General features: G+C 37.5%; 1 protein-coding gene across 1 annotated transcript; it reads left to right on the top strand.

Annotated features, from left to right (window-relative positions):
• Positions 1 to 1,243: 1,243 nt before the first annotated feature.
• Positions 1,244 to 26,653, top strand: drosha (drosha ribonuclease III). Its single transcript, XM_065242702.2, has 31 exons — positions 1,244 to 1,470; positions 1,817 to 2,553; positions 2,860 to 3,169; positions 4,170 to 4,311; positions 4,440 to 4,600; positions 6,312 to 6,392; positions 6,490 to 6,576; positions 6,686 to 6,772; positions 8,389 to 8,460; positions 8,760 to 8,841; positions 9,379 to 9,450; positions 10,058 to 10,227; positions 10,398 to 10,522; positions 10,739 to 10,838; positions 11,601 to 11,708; positions 11,847 to 11,954; positions 13,369 to 13,507; positions 13,594 to 13,654; positions 14,666 to 14,725; positions 16,308 to 16,407; positions 18,614 to 18,716; positions 19,235 to 19,305; positions 19,888 to 19,932; positions 20,395 to 20,552; positions 20,762 to 20,867; positions 22,595 to 22,736; positions 22,839 to 22,921; positions 25,000 to 25,103; positions 25,464 to 25,556; positions 25,720 to 25,766; positions 26,002 to 26,653. The coding sequence occupies exons 2-31, from the start codon at positions 1,817 to 1,819 to the stop codon at positions 26,115 to 26,117; spliced, it is 3,870 nt and encodes a 1,289-aa protein (XP_065098774.1). The 5' UTR covers positions 1,244 to 1,470; the 3' UTR covers positions 26,118 to 26,653.
• The last annotated feature ends 1,337 nt before the right edge of the window (positions 26,654 to 27,990 follow it).

Genomic DNA, 27,990 nt, shown 5'->3' with positions numbered 1-27,990 from the left:
AATCCCACATGGGGAAACCCACATGGGGCCCACATATATTGCCCATATGAAGCCCATTCCCACATGTAACCCATGCTGCCCAGATGGGACCCACGTGGGGCCCACATAGCAATGTTGGCTGGGCTGTACGTCGTGCGTACCAAAATGTTTGAACTGTGCCGATATCGATGAGACTGGGTCATTGGACTGGGTGCATGGAAGCATAGACAAATCTATGCATGGAAGCGTAGCGCCATCTGGCGTCATTTAATAGCACTGGCAACGTTTCAGTCATAGACCCATAGGCCGTTTCTCGTTTCGAAAGCTGCAGCCTCCGGAGGTCGGATTTCTAGGCTGTATACGTCATCAACGTTCTTTTTTATTTTAGAATATTGACAATTATAAAGTTGACTATTATTCTTAGTTAATAGTAAGTTGCTGTAATATGCTTATGACTTGCAAATGTAATGCTCAGTTAACTTAAATAAACAAGGCTTGATGACGTATGCAGCCTGCATATGCGACCTCCACTTGCTGCAGTTTTCGGATTAAGAAACGGCCATAAGAAAATGTTTGTGGTTTTAGTCATATTACCCATTAGGTTTATTCTCTGGCATGCAATAACATTATTGTTAAGTTTAATAAATAAATTAAAATTACATTTTAAGTGTAATTTAAGTGGCTGCTGTAGATTGAGAATATATTCATGCACACTCTAAATGTGATGTTTGCGTGATTGTGTAACGTTACTCAATTATTATCTCATCATATATGTAACCCAAACAAACTAACGTTAAAGAGAAGTTGTGACGAAACGACTCCAGCATGTTGTTTTCTGTTCGGACCTGTATTTCTACATTTCTTATTTCATTCTGAACTTCAGAAACCTTTTGATAAGATCACGTCACAGGAAATTAATTATTTATCTTATATACTTATCTTAAATGCTTTAAGCAATAATTTACATTTATGTTAAATAGTATAAAATTAAATTAAATTAAATAGTACAAAACAAATGTGTGTGTTTAATAAAATGTGTGTTTTTCCGTATTGTTTATTTATTTATTCACCATACTTTGCTCGTACTTACCAGCCTAGACTTTATAAAAATGAAAAAAGTTCGCCGTTTTACAACATCACAAATATGCCGTTTTTATTGAATTGTAAGGTGCTTTTATCGGCTTTTATGCATAGACAGTAAAAGAAAGCGTTTATATGTCGATTTGTATTGCGTGAGGTACTTGAGGTTGCCGCTTATGTTTCTGGGGGACTATTTCAGTGATGCATTATTTCTCCCGTTCTGATTGGCTACATGATATTATGCTTGAATCTGATTGGCTGCAGCACACACGGCATCAATAGAGCCCTTGTTCTCGAGAAACGGAGCATTTTTTTTTTACCTCAATAAACCTTAATATTATAAACAAACTGAATGATTTAGTGTCAAATATCCGCTCTATAGGCTTGCGTGTTATTTAAAGGTTTCAAAAGGTGAGTTTGATTTTTCAGAAAACATATTTTGTCTTCGTAGTTATAGCGCTGTTTGGTTTGCATGGAATTTAGTGCAGGCGATAATAAATTGTATTTGTAAGCTCAAGTTAAGCTCTTCATATTTTTAATGTCTCCAAATAAAGCTTGGCTGATTATCAGGTTTGAATGTTCTCAGAGCCCTCACTTGCTTTTGTTGTACCTTCCATTATTAAAATGAATCTTCTTTTGTGAGATACATGATTTAATGAGAACTGAATACCTGGCACTCTTATGTGGATTCGTCACACACAGTATCAGAGTTTTTCCTGTTGAGAAATCTGGATTTTTCTTATTATTTTCCTTACAGATGTCATATCATGGTCGCGGAAGTCCGAGGGGGAGACCAGCAGCGCCAGGGCAGATGTACCGTTCAGATACTCCGCGGTATCACTATGATATGTCGACCACCCCTGCTCCTGTATACAACCATCCTGGCACTGGCGGCTACATGCCTCCTCCTCCTGACCTCATGCCTTTTCACTTTCCTGTGCCACAACAAGGCTCAAATGCCATGCCCCAGTGTCCCATGCGACCTCCCATGTTCCCAGAGGCTCCGCCTTTTCCTCCGCCACCTCTTCATGGATCGGGCTCATCTACTTCAGTGCCGCCTCAGAACTCTTACCCCTACATGATGCCCTCGGTCACCCCGCTGCCCCTCACGCGGATGCCACCCCCACCGTTACCCCCCATGTCCTACCCGCCTTCATATCCGATGAGTTATCCTCCACAAACCCAAGTCCCTCCTCCACCCACCTTTAATCCCACATACGCTCAGCCTGGGGGCTCATTTAAACCCGAGCACACCACCCGGCAGCCGGCGCATTACAAGTCGGACAGCTGCCCCCGATCGCCCGAGAGGCTCCGTCACCATGAGGGCCACCGTCACGGTGGGCACAGCTACGGAGCTTACGGAGGCCGGTACAACACAGAATTTGGATCAGAGAAGAGGGACAGGGGGCGCAGTCCTGAGCACAGACGGTCAGGCAGCCCAAGGTATAAAGGAGACTATGACAGGGGGAGCGGGTCACAGAGGCATCGCAGCAGGTAAAACCCTTAATTTCTGAGTTGTTTCTATAAAGTGTCATGTAAAATGAAAACTTTGAATCTTGAAAACTTGAAAAACTTGAATCTTGTGAAATGTGATTTTCTGTAGTTCAAACTAGCTTTAATACCTTTTATATGGCTTTATAAGATGACACATAATATTCCAATAAAAAGGATTTATCTTTTCAGAATGTAGATATCCCGTTAATTCAGTGTGTCGATGTAGACATGATGCCCACATGATGTGGCTTCTCTTGATCTTCTGTAAATAATTTTTACCAAAGTAACACTTTCTTTATCTTTCAGAGAGCATTATCGCCATAGAGACGAGAGAGGTTCTCCCTCCTCAGACAGACACAGGAAGCACGCTCGAACTCGCTCCAGAAGTCGGGAGAGGAAACGCCGGCGCGTGGAGCCGGAGAAAGAGAGGAGGACAGATGGAACAGCGAGCAGTAGAGAGAAAACTGTGAGCGTCAGCAGGAGCAGAGACTCAGAAGAGACCACGTCCAGTGAATGCCATGTGGAGGAGAAAGTAGAGGAGGAGATGCTGAAACCTGTTTGGATCCGCTGCACGCATGCTGAAAGCTACTACTCCAATGATCCCATGGACCAAGTGGTATGACCATCATGAACATAAACACCCCCCCATCCGCCATTGGTCAGACAAACAGCTAGCCACACCCGAGAATTATGCAACTGATTTACACTTTACTCTGCATATTAATCAGAAAAACAAGAAGCACTTTAACATGCAAAAATGGCATATTAGGAATTTTTGCACATCCATAAACATACACAGATTTAACAGTCTTGTCCTAGAAATAATAACATAAGGAGCTTACAATGCATTATTTTATCTTGCACAATATTATCTACATTCATTTTGCAAAGTTTTATTGTTTCAGAATCATTCAGTATCTTTGATTAGTTTGCGTAAAAAATCGAAACATCTTTAAAACACAATGATGTATTGGTATTGCATGTATCTGAGATTAATTCTTGTGTAAAGCATATTACTCTTAAAGGGACACTCCACTTTTTTTGAAAATAGGCTCATTTTCCAGCTCCACTAAAGTTAAATATTTGATTCTTACCATTTTGGAATCCATTTAGCTGATCTTCGGGTCTGGCGCTAGCACTTTTAGCATAGCTTAGCACAATCCATTGAATCTGATTAGACCATTAGCATCATGCTAAAAATAACCAAAGAGTTTCGATATTTTCCCTATTTAAAATTTGACTCTTCTGTAGTTACATCGTGTACTAAGACCGACGGAAAATTAAAAGTTACGATTTCTAGGCAGATAAGGACTTTGCTGCTGTAGCATGGCTGCAGCAGGCATAGTGAAATTACACAGTGCCCTGCTATTAAAGGTAACCAAAAAGTTGACCAAAAATGTGTTTATTTGTTGCTAATGGAACATATATTGTTTGTTATAAATATGATTAATTACATTAAAAATAAGTTTTGAATCATTCTGTGGCTTGTGCTCACATCAGCGTACTTAATATATTTGAGCTTGGTACCATATTTCTGAGCCATGATAACCAAAGCCCATTAGATTTGTTGTTCTTGTCTGTTTGAACTGTTTGATCAACACTGAATGTGTCTATAGGGTGACTCTACTGTTGTGGGTACCAGCAAGTTGAGAGATCTGTATGAGCGGTTTGAAGAGGAACTCGGCCGGAGACAAGAATGTGCCAAATCCAGCCGACCAAAATGGGAGCCACCCAAAACCAAACTGGACCAGGATGAAGGTATTGTATCTACTTCTTTTAAGGTCTTTATGTGTGTACAAAGGAGGGTCTGTGTGTGTTTGTGTACAGAGGAGATCTCCAGTTAGTCAGTGTGCGAGTCTGATGAATTTGTGTGTGTGCGTGTACAGATGAGAGCTCCAGTGAGTCAGATTGTGAGTCTGATGAAGGTGGTAGCAGTTGCTCTAGCAGCTCAGACTCTGAGGTGTTTGATGTCATCGCTGAGATAAAGAGGAAGAAAGCTCATCCTGATCGCCTGCATGAGGAACTTTGGTACAATGACCCAGGACAGGTAACTTTCATCTTCACTTCTACCGTTTCCACATTTCATTATGATATGGAGATTTATTTGTTTGTGTTGTTAAAATATATTTTTTTATGCTGTTGGGCATAATCTCAGCAATGATGTGAGAAACAAAAACAGACATGAGAAGAATGCAAAACATTTCTTCTATTGTTCAGTGGTTGAGATTTTCTTCTTGCTCAGCCAAAAATGTATCTGGCCCCACCACAAAAAAGCCCTGAAATAAAACAAAATTTGTCTTTAATTTATCCATCCTCAGTACAGTCAAGATGTAGACATTGTTTCTTCAGTATACTTGTAAAGAGGAGTTTAGCTGAAATGATGGTCCTCAGTGATATAGGGGCATTTTCCCGGACAGGGATTAGACTAGTCCTAGACTAAAGAGCTGTCCAAACTGAAACCGTTTGGACTGACATATCTTAAAATACATCAGTGCCCTTTGTCTTGTCCAAAATGCACACAAGTAATGTTTTTGGTAAGGCATGTTTGTTAAAACAAGTTATGTTTCCTTATTAAACTAAGTAGTCCTTGCTTAAGCTAATCCCTGTCTGGGAAACCACCCCATAATGTTCATATAAAGTCCTTGGGTGCTGTATCTCTGATAGTTTAAAAACAGGCCACACAAAACTACTCAATGAAGCTAATTGATCAGTCTGTGCAAGAAACTCAACTTTATTTAAAACTTTATGGGCCGGTGTCTTGGACAGGGTTTATTTTAGTCCCAGTGATATACAGATATGTGGATTTTTTTAATTTATTAATTATTGCCAAAACTTTAAAGTTGTATTGCTAGATTAAGACCCTTATGCCTCATTTGTGATCGTTTGAAGCTGGATTGAAACTGCAATTTTAAACTGCATTGAAACTGTGAACTGTTGCTATCCAATCTATCAAAGTCTATTAAATTTAGAAAAATTCTAGAATGTTTTCATCAGAAAACTTAATTTATTCTTGACTGAACAAAGACATAAACATTTTGGATGACATGGGGGTGAGTAAATTATCAGGAGTATTTTAAGAAAGTGAAGTAATCCTTTAATGCTGCAACTAATGATTGTTTTTATAATCGATTAATCAGGTGATTATTTTTTCAGATTAATCGATTTATCTGGTAAAAACATAACTATTACTCATTTAGATTTTGAGTGCTGTATCAACCTAGAAAACATGAAAAAGAACAACATCTTATTATAATAATACCACCCCTTAATCTGCGCTATTCAACCACAGCACTGCCATTAAGTGCAGAGATCAGCTCATTTGCATTTTAGAGGACAGCACATTTTGCTCACTCCAACAAAGTTGCATTTTTAACATGCTATATTAAATTATCTATATGGTATTTTATGCTCAAACTTAACACATGTACTCTGGGGACACCAAAGAGTTATTTGACATATTAAAAAAGTCTTGTGAAATGTTAAACAAATACAAACTCACTTATTTTAAAGTCTTGAATGTGGTGCAGGAGCATGTGACGTCACAGATCAACTTATCGATAATGATATCCGTTGATAACAAATTTTGTAATTGATTTTTATCAATTAGTTGTTTCAGCCCTTACAAGACTGCCATTGGACTATAGTCCTAAAGTCATTATGACACGGTCTTATGAATGTATTGCTTGTGTTCTTTATATAATAAAACAATGTTATATTCTAATGTAATTTATTTCTTTTGTCATGTATGTAAAACTCAGATGAATGATGGTCCCTTGTGTAAGTGCAGCGCTAAAGCCAGACGTACTGGAATCCGTCACAGTATTTATCCTGGTGAAGAGGTATAGTTTTATTCAATCGCTTCATAGGGATGTTTTTCAAACCAGACAGTCTCCGAAACATTTCAATGTTGAAACCATGTTTCTATATTCCTCATAGCCGGTGAAACAGTGTCGGCCAATGAACAACAACGCTGGCAAATTATTCCACTACAGAATCACTGTGTCTCCACCCACCAACTTCCTGGTACATTTATCTTCTGACTGACTGAGTGTTTGTTTGTTTGTTTGCTTGCTTGCTTGCTTGCTTTGTGTTGTATTCTTACTGCCTATGAAAGTTGTTGTTTCTCTTTTAGACGGACAGACCCACAGTGATTGAATATGACGATCATGAGTACCTGTTTGAAGGTTTCTCGCTGTTCTCTCACACACCTCTCACCAATGTAAGTGTGTCAATCTTTCATAAGTCTATTCAAAACAAATAACCTCATACCACTCCAGTGTTTTAAGTGAGATACTAATTTTTTTAAATTAAATCTTGTTTTTATAATTTTGCTGATCGCACAGCACTCTAAACATTATATTATATGTGAAACATTCGTTTACTGTTCACAGACTGCTTTCATTGTCCTAAAAACGGGTTGATGTCTTCCTTGTTCTATGAAGTTTCTCCTTCAGAAATACGTAATAAGTTCTGATTGTGTAGTTGGTTTAGTGTGTTGTGATTTGACAGCAGCTTAACTTAGCAGAGCCATTTGAGCCGTAGCTGGCGACTGATGTATTCCTGCGGGCGGAGTTTAGTCAAAACGCTGTAGGCTTTGAAAGGCGAATTCTGTTAAAGAAAATATATCGCCTGGCAGTGAACTTTGAGCTTTATCATTTTGCTGGTATTATTTAAGCTATTACAGCAACATTACAAATTAGGGATGCGCGATAATTTACATGCAATATAATGCGCCTCTCGTCAGTATAGCCGATTCCTTGATTAGTAGTACATCGACATCACCTGCTATTCAGATGGAGCAGCATTTACTACACAAGCCGTAGTTCACTGACAAGCTGGGCCATTTCGAAGACGATACGTCCGCGATAATTAATGCGAAATTGGTATGAGGTACCCTATAGGTGGGGTTAATTGTAACAAACAGAGGGTTTGTTGTAACCTGCTAGAAAAGTTAGTTACTTAATTACACAAATAATTCAATAAAATTCTGTCTATATACTAAAGGTGGATATTGTTTATATATCTGCCTATAATAGCTAGATATCCACACATTCATCCATCCATGATCCTTCATCTAATCATCCTTGTATTATGCATCAATGCATATAAATAGATTTTATTGAAAGGGCTTCACAATTAAGACAAAAAAAAATGTCAGTTATTTCCCCTGGTATTGTATTAACAGTTATCACTTTGATTAAAAGTATTTACATTGTTTTTATTTCATTATCATTGTATATGTGAGACTTAAACATTGTGTTACAACAAACCCTGCTGTGTAAAAATGTTCTCAATCCTAGTTACCAGTTACTAGGAGTTGCTGGCATGTTTAAAAATGGTGTTAGTTTACAAGACTTAACAAGTGATTAAAATAATATGGTTTGGATTTGGTGACTTACACACCCAACTCAGAATAAAAAAAAACATAAGATGAAGAAATTTACTTCCATGTCTACAAAACACTCTTTGTTCAATAGCCTAACCAAACACATCAAAACTTTTCACAAATTCATAGGAGATCGTCATCTGACAGTAAGAGAAAAAGACCAAATGCACAGATTGCTCTGCCCTGTGTAAATATGTAAAGTAACAGTGTTACAATTAACCTCGCATTTTCTCACCCCTACCCAATGACTTCCATTGTATTTGTTTGTCGTACCATGGAAGTCAATGGGTGTCATCAGCCTGTTTAGTGGTCATCCACGATCAGCTTTATCTTAAAAAGATTAAATGTTTACATTGAATTTTTTTTTTGTTATTTTTGTGTTGTTTAAACTGATTCAGAAAGCAAAATTATCTTGATATTTGTTAATGTCTCTTTGTTTTTTCTTGCAGATTCCTTTGTGTCGAGTTATTCGTTTTAACATTGATTACACCATTCACTTTATAGAAGAGATGTCACCTGAGGTCAGCGACATTCAATATCATTATCAGACCTGTGCCAGATATCAACTAAAAACAATCTGCTGATTCAGTTTCATCTGAAACATTATTTGATGTTTTTACAAATGAACTTGGTTATTGTGCATTAATTGCTATAAAGTTAAGATTATTAGATGAATAAGTGAAGTAATATCACATGTTTTATTGATATTTTTGATGAAATATCCTGAGCACTACTTGAACCATTTCATTAGTGAGACCCACAGATGGTGTAAACTCAAGAGTGAGTGATAGACATGATGATCTATGTTGTGTATTTCCAGAACTACTGTGTGAAAGGTCTGGAGCTCTTCTCCTCGTACCTCTTCAAAGACATCCTGGAGCTCTATGACTGGAACCTTACAGGTAACACGCGTAGATAAGGGATAAGTGATGCATGGGTCTGGGTTTTTCCAACCCGCGGGTCACGCTTTTATAAAAAAATTTGGCCAGCCCAGCCTGTCCTGCACCGTTGTATGTATTTTTACAATTTCCCCCGCTCCCGTGACAATTAAATAGACATACTAGGCATTGTAATGTAAATGAAAAATGAAAACAAAGTACTATTAAGGAAGGACACAGGTACTCAAATTTTTTTGTACTCAAAAGTTTTTTTTGTGTCTGACTTGTTGCATTACAAACTCATCTCACACACCTAGAAGTGTTTTTTTGTAGTATTGCATAGTTTAGTCAGTATTTCATTTTAATAAATTTTTACATAACGTATTTTAACACATGTACACCCCACACCATGTGCATGCCCCACTCCTGAGGACTCATTTGTCAGACCTATGCAGTACTAGAAATGAATTGTTGAAAGAATATACATCTCTAACACGTATGGAAACACACATACACAAGCATCACCTTCTTTTCACAGTAATATTGTGTGCTTTCCTTTAGGTCCTGATGATGAGACACCTCAAGGTTGTCAGAGATTCCATTTCATGCCACGGTTCGTTCGTTTCCTTCCAGGTAACATTAACTTTTTATCTACTCATAAAACATTAATAAATTAAACACTTATATTTAACCTAAATCAACACTCAGTGTACTATAGATACAGTAGTTATGTGCATTTAGATAAATAAAATAAATTTTGGATTACATAAATAATAAAAAAAATATTTTAAAGGTGACATTTCACAAGCCTTTTTTAAAGATGCAAAAGAAATCTTTGGTGTCCCCTGAGTATGTATGTGAAGTTCTTGCTAAAATACCTCTCAGATAATTTATTATAACATGTTAAAATTGACACTTTGTAGGTGTGAGCAAAAATGTTATGACCTATTTTTTCTGGGGGGACCAGTTGTGTAAGGTTTCTTTTTAGGCAATGTTCGCACCAAAATCCTAACTTAAAGGCAACGTTATTTAATACATTTATAAACTGCTTCATGGGCCAGATAAATGTGCCCGTCAGGCAAGATATGACTTGCAGACGGTAGTTTGCCTACCTATGGTTTTTATCAAATTAAATTCTTGGAAAGTGTTGTGAAGATTTATTTTGGGTCTGAAAACTTTTCTAAATAACTAAAGTCTGAGAGTTGACATGTGAGTATTTGATGTGATTGCTGTGTGTCAGATGGTGGTAAGGAGGTGCTATCCATGCACCAGGTGTTGCTTTATCTGCTGCGCAGCAGTAAGCCGTTGGTTCCCGCAGAGGAGATTGCTAACATGCTACAGTGGGAGGAACTGGAGTGGCAGAAATATGCTGAGGAGTGCAAGGGCATGATCGTCACCAACCCTGGCATGGTAAAATACACAAACATGCTTGATGCTGTTGACTTATTTAATGTTACATCAATACAAGTATGGGCCAGAATGTTTCATCAAGCAATGCGTCAGCAACGTCCAGTGTTCATCGGAAATAATTTTAATGTCAAGAGAAACATGACTTTTTAAATATGTGACTGTACTCCTAGAAACCAAGTTCAGTGAGGATCGACCAGTTAGATCGTGAGCAGTTTAACTCCAGTGTTATCACTTTCCCCATCATCGTTCATTTCGGGATTCGGCCTGCTCAGCTCAGCTACGCTGGAGACCCGCAGTAAGTGTGAAAGTCATTTGAGTCCAGCAGTGAAGTTACGTCTGTACCCAACTCATCTGTCCAGTGTATGATCATGTTGGTGGTGGTTTCTGGTTTTTATCATCAACCAATTGCTGTGTATGAATGAACACATTTGAAATGCTAATAAAGTCAGTCAAAGTTCATCGTGTCTCTATTTTTCACCTATGAACTATTAACTATGAACTTTGATTGCAGATATCAAAAGTTGTGGAAGAGTTACGTGAAATTGCGCCACCTGCTGGCCAACAGCCCAAAGGTGAAACAGATTGACAAACAGAAGTTAACCCAAAGAGAGGTAAGTGTTTGTGTGTGTGCTTTATATAGTAGTTACATATAGCTAATGTGACGAATAATGTGTTTTTGTAGCTGGATTGGTAAAGCAATGTGTAAGCAACGCAAGAATCATGTGTTCAATTCCCAGACAGCACATATTGATAAAAAATATAACTTGAATACACTATGTCACTTGGATAAAAGTGTCTGCCAAATGCCTTAATGTAAATGCAGACTGTATTCACACCATATTTACTTTTAAAGCTACTTTGCTACAATGCAAAACTGATAAAAAGTGCTGAAAAGATTTATTTAAATTGAATGACATCATAAATAAAGATAGTGGGAGTTGTTTGTATTTTATTACCATGTGAATGCAGATCCAATCACAAATGTAGGTATACGACTTGTACGTATGCGCACAACATCCAAATACTGAATGCATTTAATGCAAGTGTACCTGAGGCTTTAGCTAAAAACTAATATTTAACTTATTGACATTAGTTAATGCACTAGCTAACATAAACTAATAATGAACAGTATCTTTTTCAGCAAATTTGAGTCGTTGCTAATGTTAGTTTTTACAAACACAATTGTTCATTGTTTGTTCATGTTAGTTTATAGTGCATTACATAATGTTAACAAATACATATATTGAAGTTAGTAAATACTGAAATGTATTAATCTTAGTTAATATTAATGCTGTTGTAAATGTTGCATGACAATAAGATATGTGAATCTAGTTTCAGTGCCTTAACTGTGTTTTATTACACTATTGTTACAGGAAGCTCTGCAGAAGATCCGTCAGAAGAATACAATGAGACGAGAGGTCACCGTTGAGCTCAGCAGTCAGGGATTCTGGAGAACCGGTATCCGATCCGATATCTGCCAGGTCAACACACACACACACACAAAGACTGCCTGGCTGATGTTATGGATTTATCACTTATAATTTTGTGTTGCCAGTATTTGTGTTTTTGTGTGGTTGTGCGATTCTTCTGCATATGCTCACAAGTTTGTCTGTTTACAGCACGCCATGATGCTGCCGGTTCTTACCCATCACATCCGGTACCATCGGTGTCTGATGCATCTGGACAAACTGATCGGATACATATTTAAAGAGCGCTGCCTGCTGCAGGTGAATCATAGTCCACTCTGTTTCAGAATTACACCATAATATCATAACATTTTTGCATAATAATAAGATCCTCCTCCATCACAAAACTATGGCTTTATATATATATATATATATATATATATATATATATATATATATATATATATATATATATATATATGAAGAGTTTGGTTCCAAAACGCAATAAATGCCATTTTGGACAAAAATGAGTTACTGCCAGAATCAGTATTATATCAGGTCAGTATTAAAAAGTAAATTCTTAATTTGACGCAAAATCCATTATCCGCCATGTTATTCTGTCATCTTTTCTCCCTTTTTTTCCAAAATGCAATAAACGCCACTCCCCCTTTTCTACAGAATGCCATAAATCCACTCCACAGATTGCAGCGCACCATTCACGAAATGTAAACAAACAATGGCGGCGCGCTGAGTACACGGAATCCTAGTTTTCCTCATCTACTATGTACTTCCTGATCAGCAAACAAACAAAAACAAAATAATACTTTAATGGCATTGATAAACCTGTGATGGTTTTCTGTGACGGGAAAGAAACGTAAGCCATCAACATCTAATAATTTTCGCAAGAGACGGGTGCTTGTTTGTCCGGGCCGACAGCATCAAGTTTCTGTCATGATAACACATTGACCCCAGGGGATCTTATGAAAAACTTTCCATAATTTTACTCAAAGTCAATGAAAATCGAGCAGGACCAAAACATTTTACAGCTGATCGCTGTGAAAAACGTTAAGCCACGACGTCAAGTATAACCGCAGCAATGACAGTGTTCTTAATATGACAAAGTAAATGTTTTGATTAATGACATTAATGTTTATATTTTTAATTAGTGTGTACAACTAGTCAACTAAATGAATATAACATGGCAAAGATGAATGCACATTTATATAGGCTATTGATTCAATAGATTTATAGCATTTTGAATAAAAACTTGTTATGGATTTATTGCATTTTGTGGAAAAAATTATCAGTTTTTATAATAAATCTTTGAAAATCAAGTTATGGATTTGAATTTTTTATGTTTTTATAACCTAAAGATGCTATGTGAAAGTTTGTAACAGAAAATAGTGATTTTCATCTTGTCACTTTCTTGGTATAGAAAACACGTTTTTACCAAAATTTGTCAAAATGGATTTATTGCGTTTTGGAACCAAACTCTTCATATATATATATATATATATATATATATATATATATATATCAAATTTAGATGTTTATGAAAGTATTGTGATGTAATGAAATGCATTTTAGCATTGAAGCACTGATTAACAGAGAGGATTTCCTGTTGTATACTGAACTGAATGAAGCCAAAACACTCATGTTCTTCATTAATTCTCTGTGTTTGTCTATGTGTTCTGGCTGCTGTAAGTCTCACTTTATTCTCCTCTTTCTGCTTCAGTTGGCCATGACTCACCCCAGCCATCATCTGAATTTCGGAATGAATCCCGATCATGCCCGGAATTCTCTGTCCAACTGCGGCATACGGCAGCCCAAGTATGGAGACCGGAAAGTGCATCACATGTACATGAGGAAGAAGGGTTCGAAGCAGTATTCTTCATATCAAAGCCATTCTGTCAGTTAAAGAAAAACATAGGCCTCTTACATCTCTCTTCTTATTTTTCAGGAATAAACACTTTAATCAATATTATGTCACGTCTGGGGCAGGACGACCCATCTCCCTCCAGGTTTGTCTTTGTTTTTATTTACTCTAGTTAAAGGAATATTCCATTTTCTTAAAAGAAAAATCCAGATAATTTACTCACCACCATGTCATCCAAAATGTTGATGTCTTTCTTTATTCAGTCGAGAAGAAATTATGTTTTTTTGTGGAAAACATTGCAGGATTTTTTTCTTTTTTTATGGACTTTAATAGAGCCCAACATTTAATACTTAACTCAACACTTAACAGTTTTTTTCAACGGAGTTTCAACGGACTATAAACGATCCCAAACGAGGCATAAGGGTCTTATCTAGCGAAATTATTGTCATTTTTCAACTTTTCGTCTAGGTCCGGTCCAGCGTGACCTAACGTAAATGCGTAGTGACGTAGAGAGGTCACGTGTTACATATATAAAATGCACATTTGCGGACCATTGTAAACAATAAACTGACACAAAGACATTAATTAGTATCAGTTGACATACAACAACATAGGAACGGTCCTCTTTCAACACACTTATAAACACTGGGGCGGAGTTTCGCGTTTGTCCTCTGTGACCTCTTGACGTCATGATGTATTGCGTGGGGTCACGCTGCCGCATCACGACCGGATCTATAGACGAGAATTTGTGGTTTAAAAGTGCATATTTTTTTATTTTTCTTGTCAAAAATGACAATCGTTTTGCTAGATAAGACCCTTATGCCTCGTTTGGGATTGTTTATAGTCCTTTGAAACTCCGTTGAAAAAAACTGTTAAGTGTTGAGTTAAGTATGAAATGTTGGGCTCTATTAAAGTCCATTAAAATGAGAAAAATCCTGCAATGTTTTCCTCAAAAAACATAATTTCTTCTCGACTGAACAAAGAAAGACATCAATATTTTGTATGATATGGTGGTGAGTAAATTATCTGGATTTTTCTTTTAAGAAAACTGACTATTCCTTTGTCATTTTTCTGTTTTCGCTGTAAATGATAACAGTTCTCATATGACAATAACCAGAATGACCAATGAAAGGTTTGATTCTCGTCTCTTTAACAGAATTAATCACAATGAGCGCTTGGAGTTTCTTGGTGATGCAGTCGTTGAGTTTCTGACCAGGTATGACCTCTACACTTTTAGCATTCATGTTTACTTGACGAAACAAATAGAGGTTGACATATTTTAAAAAATTGGCTTTGGCCAAATGTGCAGCAAATTAGACCGATTAATAGCAAGGCGCATCTTTGAGCACCTAAGCATCATTGAAGAACACATGATGCCGCCTGAGGCTGTGTGTGAGACTCTGCAGCCATGCCTTATTCGTAAACACCTTAAGTAAACGATGGCTGGATTGTGAGTGTTAAGCAGCCCGTTCAACAGCGCGATGGGTGTCTCGTGGTGCACGGTTTGTGCGGTCACAAAGATTGGGCTCATTTAATGTGAATTAATGAGTGATGATCTTGATGTTTGCAGGACAGAGAATGAGCAGAGAGCTGTGCACACACTCTTTCTGTCTCCAAACTAACATGATGGTGAAAGGTCAGAAGACCAAATCATATCCAGCAAGGAAATGTTTTCCGTGGTGTTATAGTTTTGTGATGCCCAGTCGGGATTGGCACACAACGCATCAGATTCGCGAACTGACTTCTTTGAACAGATTTGTTTGAACGAACGGTTGACCTGACCTCGACTGATCAACACTGAACTCGCAAGATGTCACTGTCAGCAGTGAAATGTAAATGTGCTTCGAAAGTGTTAAGAAAGATTTGCCCAAAATAACTGTCTAAACTAAAAAAAAATAAGTTTACTGTTAACTTTGTTAATTAAATAAATAATCAGGTCTACCAAAGAAGGATTTTATCCTACAAAGCAATGAAAGCCATGGTAAAAAACAGAGCAAAAAGCAAGAAATGATGACTGCAGAGTGTCAGATAATATCTGTGTCTGATAAATGCATGGTGTGGAGAAGATTGTAAAATTCTTCAGAAATACCAGTCATAATTTTTTATCAACAATACTTTGGCTTTAATAGTGACATTTTTTTGTTTGTTTATGATATACAAATAGAAAATCTGCCAAACATATCGCCCAAGAATATTTGCCATCAGCTGGCCTAAATTCTAAATATCAGTATCGGCCAGAGAAAAAAAAACATATCGGTCGACTTCTAGAAACAAACATGCTATGACATCATGCTTTAGAGCTTATTTTCATTAACTAACCTGACGTAACAAATATTAAAAGCATTGAAGCTTTGATTGGGTTTACACTGTGCGATATAAAATGTGTTTATGTTTCACATGTAAAAAAAACATTCTTTTTCACACAACTTGCTTTTAGCTATAGTGCTGTTTTCACTGTCCTAAAAACGGGCTGATGTCTTCCTTGTTCTGTGAAGTCCCTCCTTCAGAAATAAGTAACGAGTTCTGATTGTGTAGTTTGTTTAGTGTGTTGTGATTCCACAGCAGCTTAGCTTAGCAGAGACGTTTGAGCTGACTGACGTATTCCTGTTTAGTCAAACCCTCTTACTTTGACGTCATTCAACCGGACCTTTAAGCGTGACCTTTAAGTTTAATCAGTATAAAGAGATCAGTCTTTGATCCTTACACATGATAATGATGATGTACAGTTCAAACATGAGAAAACATGTAGTGTTATGAATCTTGAGTCACATGCATGTTGTGTTGTCTTTCTTTACCAGCGTACATCTCTATTATCTGTTTCCAAGCCTGGAGGAGGGTGGACTCGCCACATATCGTACAGCGATCGTTCAAAACCAACATCTTGCTATGCTTGCTAAGGTGAACGTTTGGTTCGGTATATTTGTTCTGATATCTTGTGTCTTATTTGAACTGAATTCACTTCTGTGTCCACATGACTAGGGTTGCACCATCTACCGGTGTTGCAGGAGCATTGCGATGCCAAGGCTTCAAAATACTGCCGATGCCACTGTATTTTATTTTTACAGTAGTATCTTCTATAATTTGTCAAGTGTGGCAGTTACACTGTTTTCACCTAAATGTTCATTTCACGAGTTTGCCTGCCCAGTCAGTCTTAACAATTTAATATTAAATGAACTTGGCCTGCTGCCCTCAAAGCTGGAGGCTCGGTTCGATATCCAAGTTCATCCACTCGTTGTAGAACTTCACAAAGAGAAAAAAAATTGTGAAGGAAGATGAGGTAGAGGAGAGATGCCGAAAGCCCAGAGACTGCCACTTATATAAGCTCTTAAAGGAACACGCCCACATTTTGGGAATTTAGCTTATTCACTGTATCCCCCAGAGTTAGATAAATTCATAAATACTTTTCTCACCTCAGTGCGTGCTATAACTCTGTCTGACGCAACCCCCGCTAGCTTAGCTTAGCACAAAGACTGGAAGTGAATGGCTCCAGCTAGCATAATGCTCCCAATAAGTGACAACATAACAATAACATTTTCCTATTTATATCTTGTGATTTGTATAGTCACACCGTGTACAAATAATTATTATTATCATTATTATTATAGAATAAGTTAAAAGTAATAGCACAAAGCAAATTGTTTTTGCACAATGAACCCACAGACAGTAGCCAACTATTTTACAAACCAGGTCACTGTTTGTCAAAAATGTAAACTGATTCAATAGCAAGGTGAATGGTACCGTCATGAGTTACCTCAAGCACCCCTCTTTTGTTACTGGGGTGATAGAGCGCGTTCGTGACAACATAATAATTACTAACATTACATAGAGCCCGGGAACAACTGCAATAGTAGTGACCACCCTGTTCACGTTATAGTGTCAGTAACATTACATTACATCTAGCTAATGGCACTGTTACAGTAAACTAGTCATCTAAAAACATAACGGAACACTTACTGTAGCCGCAGGTGATCCATTTTGTCCTGTTTGTACGATCGATGTGATGGCTGTATCCTTCAGCATGTTTCATTGTCCGTGTGGCAAATTCCGTTTTTTGAAAATAGTCGTAATACATTAACTATCTTAACTATCGCTAACTCCGTTACTCAAACTCTGAGCAAACTCTCTGCTCCTCACCACGGGGCTTCTCACTCAGGTAGCAGCACTGCTTCGCCTGAGAATATAGTTCCCAGTATTATACTAATAAAAGATGTCTGTGTCTCATATGACCTTGTTATTTGTACACGATGTGACTGTACAAATCACAACATATAAGTAGGAAAATGTAGGTATATTTTTTACTTAATTGGGAGCAGTATGCTAGCTGGAGCCATTCACTTCCAGTCTTTGGGCTAAGCTAAGCTAGCGGGGGCTGCGTCAGACAGAGTTACAGCATGCACGGAGATGAGAAAGGTATGTATGGACTTATCTAACTCTGCGGGATACAGTGAATAAGCTAAAGTCCCAAAATGTGGGCGTGTTCCTTTAATAATGATTCACAAAATGCTGTGTATAATCTGTGCTCATTTTACTGCTTTTGGATAACACAATAAAGGTTATTAAAACTTAATTTACCTTAAATTATTTATCTAAATCTGTAAAGATTTCCTGTTCAACATAACAGTATATTTCATACAAAGTGAGATATGTTACATGTCATACTGTTTGTGCTGTAGGTTATCAGGGGAAAGGGACTGAAAAAAAAAAAAAATTAGCAGCCAGCTCAAACATCACTTTTCAACATCATACTTTTCTATAAATATATTATTTTCTCTTAGCTAATCTATGAAATGCCAGCATGTCAGCATTTACAATCATTTCTTATATTTTGACAATAAAAGTAGCTGGAAACAAAGCAGATCCTCTTTTCACAAGCATGCGTTCGAGCACACACACACACACAGAGGCTCACGCACGAGCGTACTCTGTCCTGAATAATTCTGTGTTTCTGAGCGATTCAAGTAATTCAAAGCACCATTCATATAGGTATCAGATTTCCTTTGAATATTATGTAGCTGTAATGTAATATTATAATTCCTGTGTTATTTGCCTTAGGTAAAATGAATGTAGTATATGTTAGTTACTGATTACAGTTAATTTGTTTCAGAAACTGGAGTTAGATCGGTTTATGCTGTACGCTCACGGGCCGGATCTGTGCAGAGAATCAGACCTCAGACATGCAATGGCCAACTGCTTTGAAGCTCTGATAGGTGAGTGCTGTGTTATTCATCTCGAATTTATTTTGCTTTAGTAGTTTAGTAGAGAAGCCAACCTGTAAAATTTTAAATGAGTTGTGAAATGAAAGGTATAATGTATACTGCCCTACAAAGCCAAAGCGCAGTAACTACGCATTTGGTCAAAATTGAGTTAAGGGTTAAAATGGGCTTGTCTTGTGACAGTCTCCTGGTTCAATTTTGTCCCATTTCAGAGAAACGTGTGTGCCAAAATTGCATGTTTGACTGGCTGGTGTAAAAAAACTTTAAGTGCATTTTTCTCAGTTTCAGTGTTTGCGTAATGTGTAGTTACTGCACTTAGCCTTTGTTGGGCAGTATAGGCAGCAGGTTGTTATCGCAGAAATAAGCCCCGACAGTGTGATCAGGACAGCTGTGTTAAAACACTTTGGTGTACACGGCCCTATATAATCAGAATAAAGTCGTAAACACTATTGTTAAGAGGGTCTGTATGTGTTATGTGTGTGGCTGTGATGTTTTTTCTTTCTTTTGTTCAGGGGCAGTTTATCTTGAAGGAGGCTTGGAGGAAGCCAAGCAGCTGTTTGGCAGACTCTTGTTTAACATTGACGTGAGTCTGATTTGTGTCTCAGCACGATTTCAGTTTTACATCTTGATTAAGTTTGTACTATTAGATGCTCAGGTCTATTCTGTAATCATCACATATCTCACATCTTAAGATTCACGCATGCAGTGAAGAAAAACTGATGTAAAAATTAAAAGATTTACAACATACATGCATGGAATTAACACTGTTGGGGGGGTTTCCCGGACAGGGATTAGACTAGTCCTAGACTAAAATAAATGTAAGCGACTAAGCGCTGTCCAAAAAAAAAAAAAAAAATTGCACTGACATATCTTAAAATACATCAGTGCCCTTTGTTTTGCCTTAAAATGCACACAGGTAATGTTTTTAGTAAGGCATGTTTGTCAAAACTAGTTATATTTTCTATTCCTGTCCAGGAAACCACCTCATTGTCTGTTAAAACTCATTTTGATAACACACATAGTTATTTGCCAGAATAATGATCTGATCTGAACATGAGAGATCAGGGTTTGGTCTGTAAATTGTTGCTTGTGTTGTGTGTAATCTGTCTCACAGAAGATTAACTTTATCTCATATTGCATTAATTTTCTCTCTGTTTCTTTACAGGACTTGAGGGAGGTTTGGCTCAACTATCCACCTCATCCTTTACAGGTCTGTGCACATACTGTACTAATGCGGTCATATATTACGTTATTTTTATTATTTATAAAAACATTTTTGCATATATTAGCAATACACAGATATGGACAACATCAGTCATGTATGAAAAAGAACTGAAGAGCCGTCTGCGGTGATTGTCCTGTCGTTAGTGCGCCCAACATTTAGCGCCAGTGCTCTTATCGCAACCTGAGTTCGATTCCCATCCCTGCGGTCCTTTGCCAATCCTGCTCCCCTATTTCCACCCAACACTTTCCTGTCAACTCTCTACTACTATTCTATCCAAATAAACACATAAAATCCCCTAAAATATAACTATGAAGAACTGAAGAGCGCCTTTGCAAGTTGTGTTGTAAATAAATGAGAAGTGTTTTTATCAGAGAGATGAATTACTGAAACAGTGTTGTTTAGTTCTGCCATACGTTTGTGTGAATGTTGAGTTCTGCTGTATTTCAGATTCAAGAGCCTCTGACAGACAGACAGTTGATCGAGTCGTCTCCAGTCCTGCAGAAACTCACCAGTTTTGAGGATTCTATTGGAGTGCTGTTCACTCATGTGCGTCTCTTGGCCCGAGCCTTTACTCTGAGGACAGTGGGCTTCAATCACCTCACCCTGTAAGTACAGAATGGCAACAAATCTCAAACAGTCCAGACTAAAAAATACCATTCAACCTGAGTGAATCATTGCTTTTTACTATATTTTTAAATCTCCATGAGCATTAATTTTCAGAAACAGCTGCTGTTTCTGTCCAGTGTGCACTGCTGGTGTCTTTTATTGCGTGTATCATCTATTACATGCGTGTGTCATGTGCATTTGTCTGCAGTGGCCACAATCAGCGGATGGAGTTTTTGGGAGATTCTATCATGCAGTTGGTGGCAACCGAATATCTGTTCATCCATTTTCCAGATCATCACGAAGGACATCTTACCGTGAGTAGATCTTTCATTACACCTCCATTTCGTTTATTTAATTCTTTCATTTTTTTGGACTTAGAAATACCTGCATAACATCAGTAGTCCAATTTAAACAATATAAGCATATAACTTGCTTTGCATATGTATATGTGCATATTAAATTGCTTTGGACATTGTTTATTCTTGCCTTTCATTTAAAAGTGTGTGCCTCTCAGTTTAAATGAGATAATGTAATACTCATTGAACAGTGCACAGTAGATGCCTGTGTGTGAAATACATCTTAAAATACATCAGTACCCTTTGTTTTGCCTCAAAAAGTAATTTTTTAGTAAGACATGTTTATTAAAACTAGTTATATTTCCTAATTAAAGGCCTAGTCCTGCCTTAAGCGAATCGTTCATTGATAAAACTAAAGCGGCTGCTCTCCACCTCTTTCTTTTTTTTTCATTTTGCGAGTATGTGTAAGTTGCAAGAGCTTATTTCATGAATTGCTCTGAAATATCAGCGAATGCTCTTATATTAGTTTGCATCAATTTAAACCCATCATTTCTCCCGCTCGTCTCTCTCGTCCACTTGTGATCCGATCGACCAAAACGCATCTTAATACCAGGTGTAAACAACCACATAGAGAAGCTTGATTCAAAAACAAAATCACTGCATCCATACCTTAAACTCCCTGGTAAAACTAATAGATTTGGCACACACAAAGTCAAAAACAGTATTAATATATGTTCAACTTTTTTCTTTCTTTTATTGTTTGATTGACATTGAGACACAGACATTTTTAAGATCTACTGTAATGCAAGGATCTAATATAATGTTACATTGTTTTCTTGTCGCTCTTAAGAACTCTTTTAACATCAATCAGGTCCCGAACTTTGTCTGTCTTAATAACTGTTTTAACATCAGGCAAGTCCTACACTTTAGTTTCTAATTCCTGCATATTTTAAAACCCAAACCCAAATGTCAGACGCACATGTTTATGGACACACATCATTTGTATTAGTAATGATGGTAAACCCGTCAGAATACAAATGAAGATCATTTAGAGGTTTTGATGATATTTACAGTCTAATGCTGAGTTCAGACTACATGATTTTCAAAGTAATCGGGACACAGATCTTTTCACACTGCATGCCTATCTGGGGTAGCATTCTGTCGCTGCTGTTTTCACAGCGCATGATGGATCGGTGACAGGGGGTTTCAAACTGCATGACTTTACCATAGGAAGAATCGTTGACAACTTTGTCCTGGTCCACAAACTACGTCTTACAACCAAATGCACACGAGAAGTGAAAAGGAAACATTGTGAGGTCACGCATGAAAGATCGATGTTCTCACATGAGACTGGGATCATAACTTTCAGCTCTCTCATTGGCTGTAGGTTATCGCCAATGTCATTTTCAGTCAGAACACATTTCACACAGCATGATTCGCTCAGATTGCATGTTTGATAGTTTACACTGTTTGATTGTCACTCAAGTGAACAAGCACAGATTTGCCTGTTATTTCAGGAGTTTGTCTGCCATTTTCTTAAAACCTGTCGCCTGTCAAAATTAGGGCTAAAATCATGCAGTCTGAACTCCGCATAAGGCTGCGTCTCAATTTATCCAACTATGGGCTAGGCCAAGGGTTATACAGAAATTAATAAAATGCGATAATCACCCGTTAATAAAATTAGTGTTGTTAAAATGAATTTATGCTTACGAGTTATTAATGTTTTAATATTGTTTTGTTTTCAGCTTCTGCGCAGCTCTTTGGTGAATAATCGCACTCAGGCGAAGGTTGCAGAAGAGTTGGGCATGCAGGAATACGCCATCACCAATGACAAAACCAAACGACCTGTTGCCCTACGGACCAAAACTCTGGCTGATTTGTTAGAGTGTAAGTGTGTGTGTGTGTGTGCGCGCGCATGTGAGTTTGCGTGTGTGTGTGTGTGTGTCTCACTCATCACACTTTTATTCTTTCTCTCTTTTTTTATTCCAGCATTTATTGCAGCTCTGTACATTGACAAAGACCTGGTCTACGTACACGCGTTTATGAATGTCTGCTTCTTTCCACGACTCAAGGTAAAGTCAAGCTTAACAGAGATTGACTGATAATTCACTGGACTGATATTTTCTTTTACAGAAATTCACACTTGTGGCCAGATTTACTAACATCTTTTGGCATTAAAAACTACTGTCAGGATTTACTTAAGACACGCAAAGAAATAAAAGCGCTCAGTATGTGTGGACATACAGTAGTTATTTTTCCAACTGCGACTACTGCACATGCCATTTGTAGGAGTTTCCCTTTCAGACGCATTCTTTAAATAAATCACGCAATGTGATTTACTGGCTCTGTTCCAACTGGTGCACTTTACATGGACTTACAGTGGCCGATGTCTATTTAGTCCCATTTGTCATTTTAGGTTTCAAAAATGTGCTCATGAGCACCCCCTTTTCAGTTGATATGCACCTTTGATGCGCACTTTTTCTGGGTTTGCAGCAGACTTCTTTTCGACAGTCAAAGTGGCGTTAGATCACGAAAGTGCAGACTTAGGATGACTGTAGGAAGAGTGAAATAGGGGCACTAACGTTTGTGCTAATCAATTTACTGGTATTTATTTGCGCCATTATTGAATCAGGCAATCCTGACATTATTTTTTTAACAGCAAAAGAGGCGTTTGCACTGGAGCAAGCTGTTAACAAGTCTCTCCTTTCAGTAAAATATTTTAAACCGATTATTCATATGTTCATCTTATCTCATCTTGAATGCTGCAATTCTTTATACTATGGCATAAGCTATGCCCATTCTGATCTCTTTAAACTGGTTACCAATTCAGTACAGAATTATCAATATTAAAGGGGACAGAGAATAAAAAAACATTTTTACCTTGTCTTTGTTGAATAATGGTAGTCTACACGCATTCACGAACATACAAAAAGTGCTAGACATGCTAAACATCTCAGTCTCATAGAAATTCCTCTTTTAGAAATGTCAGCCAGAAAACGGCCCAATCTCAAAAACTGATGCTTATGACATCACAGGCATCTCACTGCCCCTCCACTTTAAAATAATTGGCTACATTTTTTGAGTGGCAGCAAAGTCAGCCAATCAGTAATGAGATTGCAAGTTAAGCCAGTAGGGGGAGCCAAATAGGTGCAAAACCACTTGTTTAAAATCCCCCACCCTAATAGAGCTATCTGAGAGAGGTTTTTAGCAAGCTTCTAAGGCATTACAGACCCATACAAAAAAGTTTTGTCTACATGTCACATCACAGAACAAGGATAAATACCCCGTTCAATCATTCTATGTCACCTTTAAGGTCTTTATCAAGTTTTATGTATGTGTTATAAAAACACCTTCTTTCAATATTATGCCTTTAATGAGGCATAATATTTGTTGTGTGATGTTATGCGATTCTTTGTCTTGACTGTAGTTTTATTGCAAAATAAAACAAAACAAACTATACCAGCGTCATTGCTAAAGCAAGATTAGCTTTCCCTCGTGCGCTGTTGAGCAAACCAAGTGATGTCGTCTTTTGCTCTTTTGACATACGAGTTCCCAAAACTCCAAACCTTTATATCAGTGAAAAACATTTACACACTAAAAATCAAGATCACTGTTACATCGATATGATCCATTGACATTGCTCCTGTGTTGTGCGTTTATTTGTGTCGTATTAACGATGATGTCACAGCAGTAGTGGCAGTGTAACTGTAACTATATTAGGCCTAGTCCACATGTACAAGGGTATAATCTCTGCGTCCACATAAACAGGCAAAAACCTAGTATGACGCGCTGTCAAGAGCATGCCAAAACCAACAGATGGCGATATATCCTTAACCATAAACCCATGTTGGCCAATCAGAAGCCATTGCAGAGTTTCCCCTCAGCACATCACAGGCCAAAAACACACATGGCCACACAACAACGCTGCAACTGGAGTTTCAAAAAGGTTTTTATAAATGTGCAGTGTGTAGCGGCACTAAACTGCAGTGAAAAAGCAAACCAAGCCAAAGTCGTGTCATACCATGCAGTAAAAAAGCGCCCCACTTTACTGTCTGTTTGTGTCCTGATGACATTGACTGTGTATCGAATGGATTCACTGGCTTGTAGACTATCGATTAAATCTCTCTAATGTGTTAAATTCTTCTTTTAGGAGTTTATTTTGAATCAGGACTGGAATGATCCTAAATCTCAGCTTCAGCAGTGCTGTCTCACTTTGAGAACAGAGGGTAAAGAGCCTGATATTCCTCTCTATAAGTAAGTAAAAACAGTCTCTCGTTCATCTTTACACACCAATGCAGCCAGGGTTTGTTCTCTTTATAGTACAGTGACATTTTACACCCTGGTTTGTTTTTATACATCAGCAACGTTCACAATATACTTTCACTGTTTATTCATTATACCAATCATTCAGCCACTCATAAGTTAACATTATGTTTTTGTTCTTTCACCCATTTCCTGTATCTTCAGGCTCCCCTCTTTGTGTTTCGAAATAAGTTGATATATTATTTTCATGTTGAGAATCTTTGGGTTGTTTTAGATTTTATTATTGTTAGTGAATCAATCCAGTGAAATTAAGATTGCTTCATCTTCACACTTGTACATCTTGTTATACAGGACACTTCAGACAGTGGGACCGTCTCACGCCCGGACCTACACAGTGGCCGTGTACTTTAAAGGTGAACGAATCGGCTGCGGAAAAGGGCCCAGGTAGTAATACACTAAGTGCATATTTATATCCCATATTCAAGATGACTAAATATCAGCTAACTAATGTCTGAGTTGAAGAGTTAAACCTTTATCAAATGTTGAACTTCATAGGCTAGATTTAACCTTAATGATGAGTTGAAATGAGCATTTATTATCCAAACAGCATTCAACAGGCAGAGATGGGTGCAGCTATGGATGCTCTGGAGAAATGTAAGTCATGATTATTATTTTGTTGCAGTAAAGTGATCAATTATTTCTTCAAGCTTTTAGCAGACGTAAACTCTTAACATCTTTCACTGTGTTATTTTTTATATCATGAAGTATATTAACTGAACAAAACAATATGTCAATATCTCAAAGTTTCTCCAACATCTGCCTAAAGTTGCTCTGACAATAATCTGAAGCTCAATGTGAAATGAGATGATGTCCCTCTGGTCTTCTGCAGATAACTTTCCTCAGATGGCTCATCAGAAACGTTTCATCGAGCGGAAGTACCGACAAGAGCTGAGAGAGATGAGACAAGAACGAGAGCGACAGGAAAGAGACAGTGATGAAGGCTAATCTCACAACAGCACCATTAGGAATAGAGCTCAACTTTTATATATTTGTGCATGTGTGTGTGTGTGTGTGTGTGTGTGTGTGTGTGTGTCTCTTATTTAGAATTGTTTTTATGTAAATAAAAACTGAGATGCTTAAAACGATGAGAACACGTATTATATGTTCATTAAATCTGTTCACACTATATTAGCATTTTGGCAATAATGGTAAATGACTGAAAAGTAAATGACCTGTGGCTTTAGCTGGAGTGCATTTCTACACTGTAAAAAATAATATGCTGGATTTACTTAAAAATACAGTGCATCCATTTTTTAAGTAAATCCAGCCTTTATTTTGTTCAGTGTAGATTTATACCAGGCCAGTATCAAGTTTATTTTTCCTTTTTATTTTTTGTGGTAAAAGTGTAGTAACCATGTTTTTTGGTGTATTGATTACTATTAGCAAAACTGGTTTTACTACACTAACCATGTTTTTTTTTCTTTAGTAAAACCATGGTTATTTTTCATAAGGGTCATAAATACACTGTAAAAAATTGTTGTACTTATCCAGCTGTTTGCCAGAAACTAACTAATTTAGGTTATTTACTGGCAACAGTTTGTTCAAAGTTAAATAAACATTAACAAGTATTTGTCTTTATAGAATAAAACTATTAAATAACAGCCTTGTGCAAAGCATTCTGGAAACAATAAATCATTTTCAACCTTTTTCTGTTTTTTCCTTCAAATTTTGGTTTCCTGAATGCTTTGCATGAGGCTGTTATTTTAGTTTTATTCTGTAAAGATAAAGACATGTTAATGTTTATTTAACTTTGAACAAACTTAATCTACAAATCATTCAAGTTCGGTGTGCAAAAATTGCACATTTTCCAACGTCATCCACGCACTGCTTCTGGCTATATCTGACAATAGTGCAAAAAACAGGAGTGCAACGCCAAGCATGAGTAGAGAGTGGATAAAAAAAGCCCTGGCCACAGACGCAGCAAGATGCTGCAAAATCAGATGTTCTGATACAGAGATACATGTATTGCTAAACGGTTGCTAGGGAGTCAATTGGGATATTCACCAGTGATTATACTCCAAGCCACAAGTGGAATGAACCAACTCCCTGTCTCTATGATTTTCTGATGCAGAGATATAGGCTTTTTTACTCTGTTGCTGACAGCTCTTTTGATTGAGACTTGTAAAAATGGCACCAAATTTGAATAAAAACTCGGTGCCAAGCCGAATTTCCTGCAGCTTCAACTCTGCCACCAGAAACTCTGCAATCACAGCCAAGGAATCAAATTGGCAAACAGCTTGTTAGCGTCTCAAAATCTTCCCCCATTACCCACTCTAGCCACGTTCTGATGATGTTCAAGTTGTGAGGGACCCCAATTAGTAATAGTAAGCCACCTCTGTTTCGGTATTATAGAGACCAAAGGTTTAACTTCATTACCCACCTAATTTCGCAGTAAAATAAACCCCAGGGCTGCCTTTCAATGATGAGGCTAACTGGAAAAAAATTTCTTGGGCCAGGGCAGGCACTTGTATTATTCCTAGATGGGACAGCTTTTAACAACAATGGACTGCTTTCAGAAACTGCTGTACAGATTTTGGTCACTAAACACATCTACTTTCCCCATCAGCAAATCTAACTTACTTTCCACCACTGGAATCTGTAAACTACATACTTTTGAATCAGGAGGGACAATACCGTTCTAGCCCCTGAATAAGTGTAAATTCAACTGTGAACTGCGCACTGACAGAATTTTTTTTCTCTTTTTTTAAACCCAAGCTCAAAATAAAGCATCTATGAAAATAAAGCTCTATAAACATAGGAACATATGAGCTGTCTGAACCATTGCCAGTGGGGAAAAAACAAGTGTTTGTCTGAACTT

Source organism: Paramisgurnus dabryanus, chromosome 1, assembly GCF_030506205.2.
Source record: "Paramisgurnus dabryanus chromosome 1, PD_genome_1.1, whole genome shotgun sequence".
In the NCBI taxonomy this organism is placed as follows: domain Eukaryota; kingdom Metazoa; phylum Chordata; class Actinopteri; order Cypriniformes; family Cobitidae; genus Paramisgurnus; species Paramisgurnus dabryanus.
The sequence above is the reverse complement of the archived record's forward strand: the minus strand, read 5'-3'. Positions and strand labels throughout refer to the sequence as shown.